At 39.6% G+C, this 16,341-nt stretch overlaps 1 protein-coding gene across 1 annotated transcript in view; it reads left to right on the top strand.

The window, feature by feature from the left end:
• LAMA1 (laminin subunit alpha 1) overlaps positions 1-13,845 on the top strand; it is an 84,664-nt gene extending 70,819 nt beyond the window's left edge. The window contains exons 52-63 of the mRNA XM_059815631.1: positions 42-156; positions 363-533; positions 1,232-1,383; positions 1,897-2,082; positions 2,550-2,712; positions 3,835-3,947; positions 5,047-5,236; positions 8,609-8,767; positions 9,807-9,960; positions 10,563-10,696; positions 11,796-12,018; positions 13,685-13,845. Of these exons, the coding sequence (XP_059671614.1) occupies positions 42-156; positions 363-533; positions 1,232-1,383; positions 1,897-2,082; positions 2,550-2,712; positions 3,835-3,947; positions 5,047-5,236; positions 8,609-8,767; positions 9,807-9,960; positions 10,563-10,696; positions 11,796-12,018; positions 13,685-13,845 (1,921 nt within the window). The remainder of the gene's footprint in view (positions 1-41; positions 157-362; positions 534-1,231; positions 1,384-1,896; positions 2,083-2,549; positions 2,713-3,834; positions 3,948-5,046; positions 5,237-8,608; positions 8,768-9,806; positions 9,961-10,562; positions 10,697-11,795; positions 12,019-13,684) is intronic.
• Positions 13,846-16,341: the final 2,496 nt, after the last annotated feature.

Here is a 16,341-nt window from a genome sequence, read left to right as displayed (position 1 = left end):
AATACTACTCCTCAGAAAAAAAGCCTTGTTTTGTGTTTCAGGAAAGGCCTTAATAGTAGAATGTATGTGGGATGCATCAAGAATCTGGAAATATCCCGTTCAACCTTTGACTTGCTTAGAAATTCATACGGAGTAAGAAAAGGCTGTGTATTGGAGGTAGGAGATTTTTAGATTTTGTGACCTGATGTTTATTGTTATTGAACAATGAATAGTAATGTTTGTGAAAGAATATAGTGAGTTGAAATGAGTTTATCTTGAAAAATTCTAAGATAATCTAATCTATACTTGAATTATTTTTTTTTTTCTTACTGGGTGCTATGTAGGGGCAAAGTCAGTAATTATTTCTCTTCCTCATAAAATAGCCCATTCGTAGTGTGAACATCTTGAACAATGGATATATTGAGTTGGTACCTAAGTCCTTAAGCCCAGAATCAGAACTGATGGCAACTTTTGCTACAAAGAACAGCAGTGGCATCATCCTTGCTGGACTCAGCAGGGGACTGGAAAAGCGACGACGTAGACAAGCACTTTTGGCAAGTACTGAAAATAAAGATTTGTTTTGTTTTGTTTTTGTCTTTTTTATTTTGTAATATCAAGTTAGGATTTTATGACTGTAACTTAATGAGAAAGAAAAATTTATTTGGCTTAGAAGGCCCAAATACAGAGGCTAGATGGGGAACAGAGGTTATTCATTGGAGCAGAGGAGAGATGAAGGATCAGTTATCAGAGACCTATTACAGTTGCTAGGACCCAGAATGCTTTTGCAACAAGGAGGAAAACTGCACATGAAATACATGCGGAGTATTAGTTTCCACTTCTGTTAGTCAGAAGTAGTTATTGAAGAATTTGAGATGAACAGCTATTGCATATCTGGTGGACTGTTTTGGAGCTCCCGGAATCCAAGAACAAAGTCTTGGTAGGAATACCTGCCCCTTCTTATTTCCTTCCTCTAAGGGGATGAGTGGGGTGGTGGTGGTATAAAAAACCTCCTGCATTTTAACCTCAATTTTTATCATGACCAAAGAAATTTCCAGCTTTTATGTTTTCTGTTAGAATGCTTTGCACTCTGAGAGGTACCAATACATGGCTATTAATCTCTGAGTTTCATTTAAAAGTTTGCTTACAAAAAAGTTGCAGGTAAATTTTTCCAAAGTATGTTCTATTTAAACACTGAATGACTGACAGGAAATTGAATTATAGTTAAAAATTAATCTTCTGATTAAATCCACAGCCCTTCTTTTCCATCATGCTGATTGATGGTCAACTTGCAGTGCATGTTAATGCTGGAGATAGAGTAAGTACTAGAAAAGTAATTCTTCAGTCTGCTAATGGAACGTACGGTGATGGACAAGAACACTCTGTCATCCTAATACGGAATAAGAGGTACATGTGACTGCGAACAGTACTACCTGTTTAATTATTGTATGCTGTTGTCAGTTCACTGCACTCCCTGAGGAACTGCCTTTGCTAGCTCTCATTAGGTGGAGTAATCAGTTCTGTGTTTTTCTGCTGTTAATGGAGGTGTTCTGATTTACATGGTAATTGTATACAGCATACAGCCACTGATGAAGCTGTAGTTAAAAGCTCTCAAAATCTCTATAGACAGCTTGGGCCACTTGAGTAAAGTATACTAAATAGTATTAGGAAAAAAAAGCTATCAAAATAATTTGGAAAGATACCTATCAAAATAATTTAGAAAGGTATTTGACAAAACTCTACATGTTAAAAATTATCTAAAGAAGGTCTTCTAGTTTTAAGACACTGAAAGGATTATCAAAATGATCAAATCTTTATTTCTTAGTACAGGACATTTTTGAGGCTGAAAGGAATGATTTTCATTTGAAAATTAGTATCTAAGGCCCTTGTTGAATGTTTTCCCTACTTTATCTTTTTCAGGATCATAACTGTACAGGTGGATGAAAGTAACCCTACAGAATTGAGACTTGGTTCAGCAGCAGAAATGAGCCCCGTGAATATTTCCAACTTCTACGCTGGTGGCATTCCAGCAGGAGAGGGCATCTTAGGGCTAAAACTGGCTGGCTCCTTTCATGGCTGTATCAGCAATCTTATTTTTAACAAGGAGTAAGTCAGAGGGGTAACTGTGCTGTTTTGGAAAAGTGTGTATAGTAATTATTAATTGTAGTTTGTAATCTCTTTCATGACATTGTCCATTTGCCTGGTTTTTAACATAGGACAAGCATGATACTAATGGTCTGGGCATTATAACAGGCAGAAAGTGGATATTACCTGCTACATTTCCAAATAGCTTTAAAAATGTCTTAATGCGTATAGAGACGCTGCACAAAATGCACTTTCTCTATATAGTTTCATCTGCATTCACAGACAGAATGGTTTTCTGAGAATATTGTCTATTAATATTGTTCTATGGAAAGATTATTTGCCACTTCTCAATCTTTTTGTCCCAGCATGCCACTTCTTTCCCTTTCTACTGTTACTAGTGAAAGACCCTGTAAAATATTCTCCTTGTGCTTGGGAAATGTAGGGATTTGGGATTTCACCTCTTAAAATGTAGGGTTTTTAAAACACAGGCTTTTGTATTTCACCACTTCCATGAAGTATGAACATGTGGATATGGACAGCTGCTTTTTGTCAGAGAAGCCTAAACCAGCCATACAGCCAGAAGACATTGAGATTCAACCTGAACTTCAGGCTTTACCAGTTCCCCTGAGGCCTCTTACAGATATAAAAAAAGTATGTATTACAGCAAAGCTCTATTGCCTCTTCTAGGAAAGTGTTCTACAGCAAGATGCATTTTACCTTTGTGGAGAATTTTCAAAGTATGGACTGTGTATATTTGCTTCTTTTATGGTATGGAATGGTTCAGTGATTGTGGATTTGAAATTATTATTTCTTGTAGAAAACTGTGATATAAACCTTTGTAGCAGCCTGTTGGCCTTTTGGAAGGGAAATGTAGTTAGGTTTTTCATTAAGGCAGCAACGCTGAAAAAGAAAAGAAAAAGTGGAGTGATAATCCCCCAGCAGAAGGACTTAACAGTATCTATTATCTTTAGTGTATTCCTGCCGAAGTGGCTCTGTGCTGAGATTTGCATTAGCTGTGTAATTCAGCATTCACATTTTCCTGGTCACACACATGCAGTCTCTGCTCTGTGTCAAAGAGGAGGCACAAACCATTCCAGAGACACAGAGTGTCTGAATGCAGCTTGCACGACACCTGTTTCCTCTCACACAGTCCCTGTTCCCAAGAGAGAAGGCAGCATTACTTCTCTCCTTGTGCAGCTGCACATCTTTATAATGAAGTGTTTCCAAAGCATCCTGAAATCATTTTTCTGTGGCAACAGAAAGCAGGATTTTACACGTTTCATACAACTGTGGCTATAAAAAGAAATAAGCTGTCCTTCTTAGAGCTAAAGTATAGCTTAGGCTCATACTCTTGTTGCTCAGCTCTCCATCCCCCAAATCATAACAAAAATGTGTGTCCTCACTAAATGGGAAAATATTTCTACAAAGTCCCTAAGATTTTCATACTGAAATTGTACTCTGTCTTCCAGCATTTGTTATCAAAAGGGCTATCAGTTAAGACAAATGATGAATGAATACTTCTCAGACTGCAAACATTTCTCAGTAGAGAAGACCAGTGCTTCCGTGAGACATAGATTAATCATTAGAACTAGTTGGTTTTGAGCCTAAAGATAGTCCAGAATGATTGGGAGTTTAGCTAATTGACATTGCTGTATACTTCGTGATTATCTTGTGGCTCAGTTTTGCTCCTTGCAAAGTTCTGCATAGGCACATTGCCATTCAGCACTTGCTGGTCAGCACCTGATACTATTCTTAAAGTTCTTTCATTAACAGGTAGTTTGTGCAAAAGATGAGCTACCTGATCATGTTCAAGGTGCCCATCAGTTTGGACTTGCCAAAGGCAGCCACTTGACACTGCTCTTCAATCAGTCTACTGTCAGGAAGAAGTGAGTATATCCTGAATCACATATGCACACAGTGTATTATCTTGTATTGAGCTACAAGAAGCGCAGTGATGGTTTTCATGAATGATCACTGCATTACCAGCTTTGAACATGGCCCTCAATTCAGGTTTCTGTGGGTTCCTCGTGGAAGAAGGTATCACAACCACCACAATGCAATTAATGTGCCTTTCCCAGGTTTGTGGTTATGAGTTTAACTTATGGTCAGAGTTCTGCATTTTTTTCCCATCAGACTTAAGAGCCCCTCTGTACATTCTGTAAGTATTTTCGTTTCTGTTTTCCACATACAGAGCTCAGCTGGTCCTTGCTCCTTTGACTGATGCAGATAACGTCTCACCCTCTCCTCTGGTTTTTCTGCAATTGCACCTTCCATGTCTGCTTCACTCCCCAGGTCACTGAAGGAGCTAAGACTACTGAGAAGAATCATTCTGTTGAGACTTAACGTGTGATAGCCTCTCTGCTACTCTTGTTTGAGAGGCTCCCAACATGGTCCCCGAAACACAGCCTGCAAGCTACTTGCCTATGCTTCTTTCAACTCAGGAGGCCTCTGCAGGCATTGAGAAAAGAGCCTTTTTTGGTTCTAGCCCTCCGTTGTAACTATTGAACATAAGGACATTGCAGAGGATTGATGCTATGTAGTCTGAACCTAGTGTCTCCATAATAAATGGCTCAATCAGCTCCTCTGCCTTTTAAGCCTCCCTCTGTTCTTAGTCTCTCCATTGTATCCCAGCAAGCCTGGCTGATAATAATGGATGCCATCACATTACCCTGGAATTTGTTCCTTTCTTGGGGCAATAGGCAAGCCTGCAGTCACAAACAGCTGGGCCTGTCCCTCTCAAAGCCCAGCTCACTCTGTGACAAGCACTTTTTCTGTCTCTGGCAGGTACAGCACTCATTTCTATTACAAAATACATTATAGGTCATGCTTTCTCAGAATCAGTGTAAATTCTACTTCTCTGGCCTTTGTAATAATAAATTTCCTTTCATAATAATAAATTGGTTGAGGCTGTTCTCTGCCTCCAGAAAAGCTTTTTATCAATGCAGAAGAAATATCTTTCAGTAACACTGAATTTTTGTTTTCTAGACTTTCTGTCCAGCTGAATCTCAGAACCTTTGCCTCCAGTGGCCTGATTTACTACATGGCTCACCAGAACCAGGTTGATTATGCAGCCCTACAGCTTCACGGGGGACAGCTCTATTTCTCATTTGATCTAGGCAAAGGAAAAGCAGTAGCTTTTCACCCTGCTGTTATCAGTGATGGAAAATGGCATACGGTAGGTAGTCACCAATCTTGTACTCCATTTTATCTTCCGTGGAGTTACTGGGATGGTTTTTCCGTGCCTTTCCTGTACGCTTTCTGTGTTGCAAAGGCAAACAGGTTTTACCCAATCATGAAACCATTGAGATAACTTGTGTTTGAGTATAATGATTTCCTTTTTAAATTCCCATTCATTATGCATCAACTCCAGCATCCAACTACTGTATGTAATAATGGTCATCTTCACCAGAGAAGAACCCAACAGAGAGGTCTAGAAACCCTGACTTTTCCAAAGAGATCTTTCCATGCACCGTGTCACCAAAGACCTGCAACTGAGTGTGTGACAGGGTGAGAGAGATTTGTGGGTGCACAGTTTCTCCTTTCTCCCACTTACCACTTAATAACGGAGCATGTCCTAGCAGCTGGTGCTAACAGGGAAGCACTCTCTTTCCTTTCCTTGGTTGATGCAACATGAGAAACACATTTGGAATGAATGGAGACTGGAGGGGGAGGACTTGGCATAAGGAGATTTTGAGGAGAAATTATGGCTACAGCTTTCAAGTGTCATGTAGCATTCAAGGCCTTCTGTACAAAGACTCTGTGTCAGCCCAGTTCCTCTGAGCAACCCATGTGCTGCTGGTTCTGGCTTTCTTCGTGAGAAATGACTGTGATGTCTGCATGAGTTTTAAAAGCAACTCTGATCATGTTACTTTTCCTTAAGGCAGGTGAGGATGACAACATTCATCCTGCCAAGCTTCCCTTCCCTTGTCCATATGTGAATCCTTAACTCAAGGTAATGGCTTCTGTGGGACAAAGTGATTGATGACACAAAGCTGCCATCTCTTCTAGGTGCCTTGGGAATCAGCAGAGTGTTATTTTTGCTTTTCCTATATAATCAACAGAAGAAAAATCAAAAGAAAAAACAGAAAAAACTAACATAAAGAAAGCAAATGTTAACTTCTGTCAGAGAGAGATATCAGAGTTCACAGAATCACAGAATGATTAAGCTCTGCCCACCCTGAAATGAAGAACACTCCAGGATTTACAGCTGCATGTTTAAAATTAAATATACTCATGTAAAACTCATACTCCCACTATCCACTTTTTAAGAGATGAACAGATTCCATATGAGAACTGACCTACCTTTACTACTCAGGACATAAAAAGATGAGCTTGATCATTTTTTTGGAGGTTAAGGCTGAGTCACACCACTTTACAGCTGGGGGTGATTATTGCAGTAGCTCTGCAATCAACTTAAGCTAATATGCATTGCTGCTGAAAGAAGCACTACTTCCCATTCTCTGCCATCTGCTCATAGCACCCTGCTGTACTGCTTCATCCCCTTACCAACCCCAATGTTCATGAAACCTCATGTTGAACCTGGTCAGGATTCTGAGTGCGCCTAAAAGTCACCAGAAAAGAATAAATGGCTAGCTGACTTCAAATAAAGTCCCTCATCTGCATGTGGCTAACTACTTTAGTGCAGAAAAAGCCATAGGAGCATGAATGAAAAAGATGGGCAGAACTGGAAAGCTTTTTGGTCATAGCAAATTCAGCACTGCCCATCATAAAATTACAGCATAGGCGTGTGCACTTCAGAGAGCTAAGATGGCTCAGCTGATAGGCAGCACAGTAATTGCAGAAGACCAGCACAGTGCTCCGCTCTTCAAACTCAGTGATCATAGAATCGTTTAGGTTGGAAAAGACTTTTAAGATCATCAAGTCCAACTGTAAACCTAACACTGCCAAGTCCACCACTAAACCATGTCCCTCAATGCTTCAGCCATAGTCTTTTAAATACCTCCAGGGATGGTGACTCAACCACCTCCCTGGGCAGCCTGTTCCAATGCCTGACAACCCTTTCAGTGAAGAAGTTTTTCCCTAATTATCCAGTCTAAACCTCCCCTGACACAACTTGAGGCCATTTCCTCTTGTCCTGTCACTCGTCACTTGGGACAAGAGACCAACACCCACCTCTCTGCAACCCGCTTTCAGGTAATTGTAGAGAGCGATGAGGTCTCCCCTCAGCCTCCTCTTCTCCAGGCTGAACAACCTCAGCTCCCTCAGCCGCTCCTTATAAGACTTGTGCTCCAGACCCTTCACCAGCTTCGTCGCCCTTCTCTGGACACGCTCCAGCACCTCAATGTCCTTCTTGTAGTGAGGGGCCCAAAACTGAACACAGTATTCGAGGTGCGGCCTCACCAGTGCCGAGTACAGGGGCACAATCATTTCTCTGGTCCTGCTGGCCACACTGTTTCTGATACAAGCCAGGATGCCGTTGGCCTTCTTGGCCACCTGGGCACACTGCTGGCTCATCTTCAGCCAGCTGTCGACCAACACCCCCAGGTCCTTTTCTGAGGGGCAGCTTTCCAGCCACTCGTCCCCAAGCCTGTAGTGTTGCCTGGGGTTGTTGTGACCCAAGTGCAGGACCCGGCACTTGGCCTTGTTGAACCTCATCCAATTGGCCTGGGCCCATCAATCCAGCCTGTCCAGATCCCTCTGAAGATCCTTCCTACCGTCAAGCAAATCAACTCACGTGCCCAACTTGGTGCCGTCAGCAAACTTACTGAGGGAGCACTCGATCCCCTCATCCAGATCATCGATAAAGATATTAAACAAGACTGGTCCCAAAAGTGAGCCCTGGGGGACTCTGCTTGTGACCGGCCGCCAGCTGGATTTAACTCCATTCACCACAACCCTTTGGACCCGGCCATCCACCCAGCGAAGAGTGCACCTGTCCAAGCCATGTGCAGCCAGTTTCTCCAGGAGAATGCTGTGGGATACAGTGTTAAAGGCTTTACTAAAGTCTAGGTAGACAACATACACAGCCTTTCCTTCATCCCACTAAGCAGGTCACCCTGTCGGAGGAGGAGGTCAGGTTAGTCAGGCAGGACCTGCCTTTCATAAATTCATGCTGACTGGGCCTGATCGCCTGGTTGTTCTGTATGTGCTGCATGATGGCACTCATGGTGATCTGCTCTGTAATATTCCCCGGCACCAAGCTTAGACTGACAGGCCTGTAGTTTGCTGGATCCTTCTTCTGGCCCTTCTTGAAGATGGGCATCACATTTGCTAACCTCATTTGCTTGTACTCATATCCTAAGGCAATAAACTAGTGGTTTTAAATAATGATTGTTAAGACACTGAAAAACTTATGCAGGACATGTAATTGTTGTGAGCCCTTGAGGAGGCAAGGAAGCAGTTTAGCTGCTCATTTGCATTCTGAAATGGCCTCAGCCTCATGATGAATTTCAAGAGGATGCCTCAGTACAGTATGTCAAAGCAATCTAACCATTAAAAAATTGTATTGCTTACTTCTATGGTAGATGATGATTAGGTAACAGATTCAGCTTATTGATTCATGTTTGCATGCTCTCATTTTTTCCAGATAAAGACGGAATACGTTAAAAGAAAAGGTATAATCATTGTGGATGGACAGGAATTGGTAGCCGTCAGTGCTTTGGGAGATGGTAGCACTTTGGATGTGGAGGGGAAGCTCTACGTGGGAGGACTCCCCTTTGACTATGTGCCGAAGAATCTTGGGAATGTAAGAAGGTTTGGGATGGTGGGACATCTCTGATATTTTGCAATAGTAGAATGAGTATACTGCATCAAACCTATCTCATTCAGTATTCTGTCTCTGACGGGGGCAAAAAAGAAGTACTTAGGGAAAGAAACAGCAAAGAAATTACTGACCCTCTACCAGATGAATCTTTCTAGCTTTCTGTGGCTTAGTGAGTCTGGCTAGAGCTTGTATCCTTGTGTTCTAGTAATGGTCCTTAATATATGTTTTTCTTCTATCAATCTCTCTGTCAAAAATGGATATAGAATATAAATTCCTGTGTTCCATAGTATAAAATAAAAATATGACCTAGAATCTCAGGCATTTTGGTACCTAAGACCTATTGCATTCAAATATGAATTAGGTGCCTTAAATATCTCTGAAAGGCTGGGTTTAGCTGTCTGAGATTAAAACATACTTTTTACACGTGCTTTTAGAGGGTAGTTTTTTGTTGCCTTCCTCCTTGTGCAGCCCATTATCTCAGGAAGGATTCCAGTGATGGTAACAATGTTTCTCAATTCTTCGGCATACTTTTTTCACCCATGCTTTTTAGTTGGATAATGGGGCTAACAAATATTTTAATACTTTGAATCTGCAATTGCTGGAAATAGCAATAGTGAGAAATTCTAATGACTCTTTTTGCTGGATAGAATTCTGGTGATCTATACTTGCAAAACATTGTACAAAATCTTGATTTACTTGTTGATTTGCTGAAGCATGTTTGGAATGTCTTTAACTGTTGGGTGTATCCCTGCTCACATTCGAGCAAATACAGTTCTTTCTATATGTTTTAGAGAGTGTATACCGTGTTTCTAAACAATAGTTATTTTGATTCCAATATGTTATGTATATTTGTAACCTTACATAAGTATGTGTAATAATAGAAATGTAATTATGTAAATATTTTAGATCTTGCTGTGTTTTGTTCAGGGAATTTTTATTTACAATAACATCAGGTGAATCATTAAGAGAGTATTGCAGCAGTTTGTATTACACATTAACTCTTATATTTCAATATGCTTAGGTGACTCACAGTATTCCTGCCTGCATTGGTAGCATGATGATTAATAGCAAACATCTGGACAACGAGAGCCCTGTCTCTGTCTTTGCTGTGAATAAATGCTACGTAAAAGTGCAGGACGGTACTTTCTTTGATGGGAGTGGCTTTGCTGCTCTTGGTAAGTGTCATTAAATGAAAGCGGTATCTTACTGAATTAATGTTAATGAAAACGTACTCTTTTTAGGTCTTGCAGGAACTCTGCGTAATTAATTGACTCTTCACACAAAGAGTGCATGCCCTGCATGTGTATTTCTGACTGAGTCCCTTTACTCCATACGTCCAAAAGTGGCCATTTCTGCAAAGGGCTGTTTTTCACAAATAAAAGAGCTAATGATTCTAGCACTGGGAAAGAAATAAACTGCCTCTTTCTTCAGCTAAGAATATCCATGTTCATGATATTAAGGTCTGTTAAAGAGTATGGAGACAAAAGACATAGGGGACTTTTGAAGTAATGTGAAGGATTACATTTGTGCTCTTTACTGTTTCTTACAAATGAGATGGAATGTATTAAATTAATGAAAGAAAACTTATTTGAGAATCTATCTTTTCCAGTAGAAAATGTGAATTATGACTTGGAAAACTTACTTTCCAAAGGTTCTGCAAGGTTGTATTCCAGCAGAGTAATTAACAAGCTTTTTAGACCTTTAATGACAATGTATGTATTCTACTTTGTACTGTGGGTTACAAGTCTTCTGTTAGAAGCTTATAACTTCTTTTCAGTCAGAGAAGGTTACAAAGTCCGGTCTGATGTGAACATCACATTGGAGTTTCGTACGACAGCAGTGCATGGCGTTCTCCTTGGGGTCAGCAGTGCTAAGGTTGATGCCATTGGACTGGAGATTGTAAATGGCAAGGTAGGCTGCCCTGTGCTGGCACACTCATTTCACAAGGCTTGCTTAAAACTGGGAGGCTAGAATTGTTGGGTAGCACTAAATAGACACCAGTGAAATCTGAGGGAGGCAAAATATCTGAACCAGACCCCTACTAGAACTCGTATGGGACAGACTTTCAGTCTCAAGGTTTCTCATCATCATCATCATGTGATAAAACGTGAGATTAGCAGAAGTCACTGGAACTTTCTGCCTTTTTAATTACTGTAATTTATGTTAGTCTGCAGCCACTGTAACCTCCTGTACTACATACCATGTATGTTAGACCAAATATATACCTTTCTTGTAGCTTAATGCTTTTTCTGCTCTAGAGCTGCACTTGTCCTTGATAAACATATTATTGCATGTACAAAGCACCCTGTTTTGTAATCTCTTCTTCAATATTCATGAGTAATTAACTCACTCTCTACTTTTACTGGCAATTACGCTCCACAAACCTTTTAACAGTCAATACATAGTTCTCCACTCATCTTCTGCATAAAAAATGTATACTTGATTGCTTTTAAGTATTTCCTTTTCTCAGAAATAGCTCATTTTTTATTTAAAACTTGCTGGCTAGAGACACTATTAAATATCACTGTTTCTGTGGGACATACTTTCTCAGTTAGTATTTACATATTAATCCTCACCACGAGTTGAAGAAACATGTACTGCTTTGAAAAAATACATGAAATAAATCAATACATGTAGTGGCAATGACAAGTGCTTTCAGTCCATTCTCTTTCTTTTCAGTTAGGTACAGTGGATCGTCTTTCAGGTCTGAAGTCTTAGCTTCTATGAGAAAATGACTTGATTACTATTTGTAAGAAACACTGAAATCCTAAGTGAAGTATAGCAAGCTAATCCAACGGACGATTGCATGGATAGATCTAAGTCTCTTAGATTTTAAGGATACTTCAATAAGGATGCACTCTATCCATCAAAGTAAAAATTGGCTTTGCTTAATTACCAAACATTTATTGAAACTGAAATCTCTGCACCAGAATGATTGTGCTTTTATCTAGGCAAATTAGTTCATGTGTTCTTACTTAATATCTTTATTGGCATCTGGCTGTTTATACAGGTTTTATTCCATGTCAACAATGGAGCTGGCAGAATAACAGCTACATACGAACCAAGAGGCACAAATAGTTTGTGTGATGGAAAATGGCACAAGCTTCAAGCAAACAAAAGCAAACATCGCATTTCGCTGATAATTGATGGGAATTTGGTTCAAACTGATAATCCCTACATCCAGTCAACATCTGCAGATACAAACAATCCCATTTATGCTGGAGGCTATCCTGGTAGGTACAATAATATTTCTCTTCCTTTCTCTCCCTCATGCTCTCACTCTATCTCATAAGAATGACTCTTAACACATGCACTCTCTCTCTCCCTCCCTCTCTCTATCTGACTCATGAAGTTCATGATTGAGTTATAATCATAGTTACCATTTTCCACATTGTCGCTGAGATCACAGAATATTAATATTTGTGTATACTGTCTTTGTGGAGGTCTGCATTTAGCTGTTGAGTGTGTTGGCAAGATCAACTGAACTCATATTGCTTTCCTACACAAACCTGCTCCTTAGTTTCTGAGGATTTCCTCCACATGGTTTGTCTTTCACAGTCTCTCTCAGACTTCACAACATCCCTGCCTGTATATGTTGAGGTGTGGTTCTCTTGCAGTCAAATTCATATTAAGGCTTTCCTTCGCATTCATCTAAGTAAGGTTTCTATAGTGCTCTTCTCTGCTTCATTTTTGCTAATGTTTTGTGTTAGGGGCTGTGCAGGCAGAAGTCAAGCTGCTGCAGATGAACATGTATTTCCCTTGTTCTGTGCAAATTCCCTTCTGAAGTCTGTCAATATACTACGATAGTAATATAAAAAGATAGTAACATAAAAAATACATAATTGAATTACTTTTCAATTAAGTTGTGCAACTCAGTTGATAATTGGAGCCAAGACAATGTATTCATTAAGAGGATTGAATTTCAAAGATCATGAGCTTGGCGTTTTTGCAGGCATGCTTTTTAATGAACACATCAGTACTGAGAATGAGTAGGCTTTATATGGTTTTGAATATCTTATGCTTTTAAACATAGCATAAAATGTCTATATACGTTTGTCTCTGAAACAGCTGTTACAGTTTATCAGTTCAGATATTTCCATTTGTGTGAAAAGAGAGTGAGGTCTGAAGGGCAAACTCAGCTTTTAAATATATGGAAAGCTTTAGGGGTAATAGCTTGGAAAGCTTTAGGGGTAATAGCTTGAAATGTTACAGAGCCTTCTGTTGAACAAGGTTTTGGTGCTTTACAAAAAATGAATTAATGTTAATTAACCACATCTTGATTAATATTTGGTCTTCCTCGAATACCAAAGCGGATTTATCAGCATCTTGTGAACTTTTTGGTTTTTTAAATAGGGTAATGTGATACTAATTGTTCTTTCAGTGCTCCATCTGTAAAGATTAGGGTTCACAGAGAAGAGAGAAATTCTTCAGTTTAGTTGAGTACTGCAGAAGTGGAATGAATTGATTCACAAGTTGTATGGGAAAAAGAGTTGGACTCTCTACCAACCTCATGTTTTGGTTTGCCAATGGAGTCCATGACTCTGTACAGCTCAGCTGTTGCTTCATATTCTGTCAGTTTCAATTTTAACTTGGAAGACACCTATGTAGAGTGGCATTCTCTCTTTTCCCGTTTCTTATCTCCCATTGTCCCCTGGGACAAATTATTTCTGCAAACTCTGCACAAGTTATCCGAGTGCATGGCTTATGCTTGAAGGGCAGCAGTGACTGTCTATGGTGGGATGTCCCAAATGATCTAAACATAAATGGAACTTGGTGGTCCTCAGGTGTTGGTTTTATCTCTCATTTGGGAGGGAGGGGAAACAGTTGAATAATAACCTGGATCTTTATTGTTTCAGTTCACTGGAAAGAGATACTACATATTTCACGTTTGTTTTTCAGTTGATGTGAAGCAAAACTGCCTCACAAGCAAGAGCTCATTCCATGGCTGTTTGAGGAACCTTGTGTTGACCAAGGGCCAACAAGCAGAAACATTTGACTTCAGCAGAGCTTTTGACCTGCGTGGAGTCTTTCCTCATTCCTGCCCTGGGGCTGAGCACTGAACTGCAGCAAAGCCTGTCTGGACTGAGAGAGGGGTTTTTTTGTTGATCTGTTATTTTCATTCTCGTTTCATAATGAAAAGAATTGGTGAGAGCCTGCATCTCTTTGATTTTTGGTTGTTTTCCAGCTCAGGTCATTTGCTTTTTTTCTAGTCAGAAGCTCTATGTCTGCATTTTAACTAAACAGTTTTAAACCACAAATACCTCTACTACAATGTTAATGGCATTAATTGGGTATTTTTCTTTTGGGAATTTTTATTAATCAATGTTTACAGTATGTTTTCTTTTGATTACTTGACAGTATTTCATTTTATTGTGTGTTGGTCATTTTATAAAAAGGTAATAATTTTGGACCACATAATAAAGCTACAATAAAATGTGCATTATTTCACATAGTTCAGTTGTCCATACATTTCAGTTAGAAGAAAAAGAGCCAGAAGACTTAGAAGTGAAAAGTACAAGTGGATAGAGTCCAGCAGAGGGAGCAGGACACTAAAGGCATAATTTTGAAGGTCTCAGATTGAAGGTCTCAGAGTCTAATGAATAGAATTTTCTTACTTATACTTTATATTGTAGCTCCAATCCCTTTTCCTTCTACCTTAATATCCAGTGCTTCTGACCCCCATTATAGCCACGTTGTCTAGGAGGATTATGTTCCTGTTTATGCTTTCATGTAATCAGCTGCAGGACAAGCAGCAACTCCGCAGCACAGAGGCGCATATGAAATGTTGTGTTGGTGAAGGAACGATTTGGGTCTGGCTTGGGAACAATTATGTATTCTGGCAACAAGAACTAATGCATCTTTCTTGGGAAAACAGTATTTCTTACAGGACCCAGGGAAGCACCTTTGGTGCCCTGCAATTCTTAATTCACAACAGTTCTGTCTTTACCTTTTCCTACTGCGCCTGCCTCTGTTTCTAAAATGAGGCTTCCAGCAGTTGCGCTTGAACCAGATTTGGGGGACATGCACTCGATCTGACTCAAGTGACATCCATTCATCAACTGGACCGATCGTTGAGCAGTGACAACCATGTCTCATCCTTGAAGATGCATCTATAATAAACATAGTTCTTTACAAGTCACTTCCATCTCCTTTTTTATCTTCTAACTAGCAGTATTTTTGTTTACACCTTACAATTCTGTTTGGCTTTTACTATACATTTTTACAATTAGTTCTAAAGTCAGTTTTGCTCTATGTATTTTATACAAGTTTAAAAAATACTGGCTCAAATGAAACCCCAAAGCAGTTCGTCATTGATTTCAATGAGGCAGGATTCCAAGCAGTGTCATTTTGTGCCTTGCATCAAGGTAGTCCAAGAGAAAGCTCCTGGAGCAAAGAACTGCTCCCCCTGAGCAAGGGTGGCAGAATGTGGTTCTTTGTGTAGCTAGCTGTTCAGGTGCTGTAACAGAGTTGCTTTTGAGACAGATTCAACACTGCTTTTTTGCAGTTTCTGGCACCTGTTTCTATCTGAAAAACATGTGTTTAGATTTGAAGAGCTTGCTTTGTTGGTGTTCGTTTTATTTTTGACAAGGATACAATACAATGGACGCATTCTGCTGTACAAATACACTTACACGTGGGCTTACTTCAACAAAACACGTAACGTAATGAGGATTGTAAGGGAAATGTACATACAGACATTTTGCTTTGATTAGTGGCATCGTATTATTTTCCAGAGAAGACACACATTAATGGAAAGCCATTAAAAAATAAAAACAGGAACACTGTATGTTTGTATTTGTTGTCTATTAACCCCAAGATCTAATCTTGTAAAGCTCACATTACAAGCAGTAATTGAGACAACATGGTTTGGATAAAATTTCATCCATATCCTGAAATACGTCTTTTATTTTTTGGTAATTTCCAAATCTTGCTCCTTAGAGGGAGAAACATTTTATCAATGTAAAGGACTAGTGGAGAGGTGAAATTAATAATAGAAAGTTTTGGAATAGTAAACCTCTAAGCCAAAATATTTTTCCCGGAAAATGCAGAATTGAGGTAGTTAATATTATACATAGAGACAGACACATTTGCACACACGCACGCATTCTAATGACATAAGCTGCATAAACAGGTTAGAGCATTCCGGTCTGTTTCCAATACCTATTTCCTGCAATACACTCTCTCTCTTTATGTGTTGATATGCAAAATGCTGTCTTTGTTAGAACCATGGAGTGCATAAATGCTTGAGGCATCTTTGGAGTTTGCTGAGTAAGTTTCTCCCTGCTTGCTACCACTTTCTTATTAATAGCTTTCCACATATGTTGCTTTTTGTTAGGTGACAATCCTATCATAACTTGTTTTTGACTTCAACTGCTGTTGGGAGGAACAAAATACTGGGTGCCTCCACCAGCATTTTGAAATATAAGGCCTAAAGTTGAGACCTCATATTCAAAAATGCTGTAGAGGTTGTTCAGTTTGTCTGCTGCATATTAAATCAAGTTAGTGTACCACAACAACACAAAACAACTTAATGCATAACAATATTAACCACAGTA

Source organism: Gavia stellata, chromosome 3 (assembly GCF_030936135.1).
Source record: "Gavia stellata isolate bGavSte3 chromosome 3, bGavSte3.hap2, whole genome shotgun sequence".
In the NCBI taxonomy this organism is placed as follows: Eukaryota; Metazoa; Chordata; class Aves; order Gaviiformes; family Gaviidae; genus Gavia; species Gavia stellata.
Note: the sequence above shows the minus strand (reverse complement) of the source record. Positions and strands in the feature narration are given on the sequence as shown.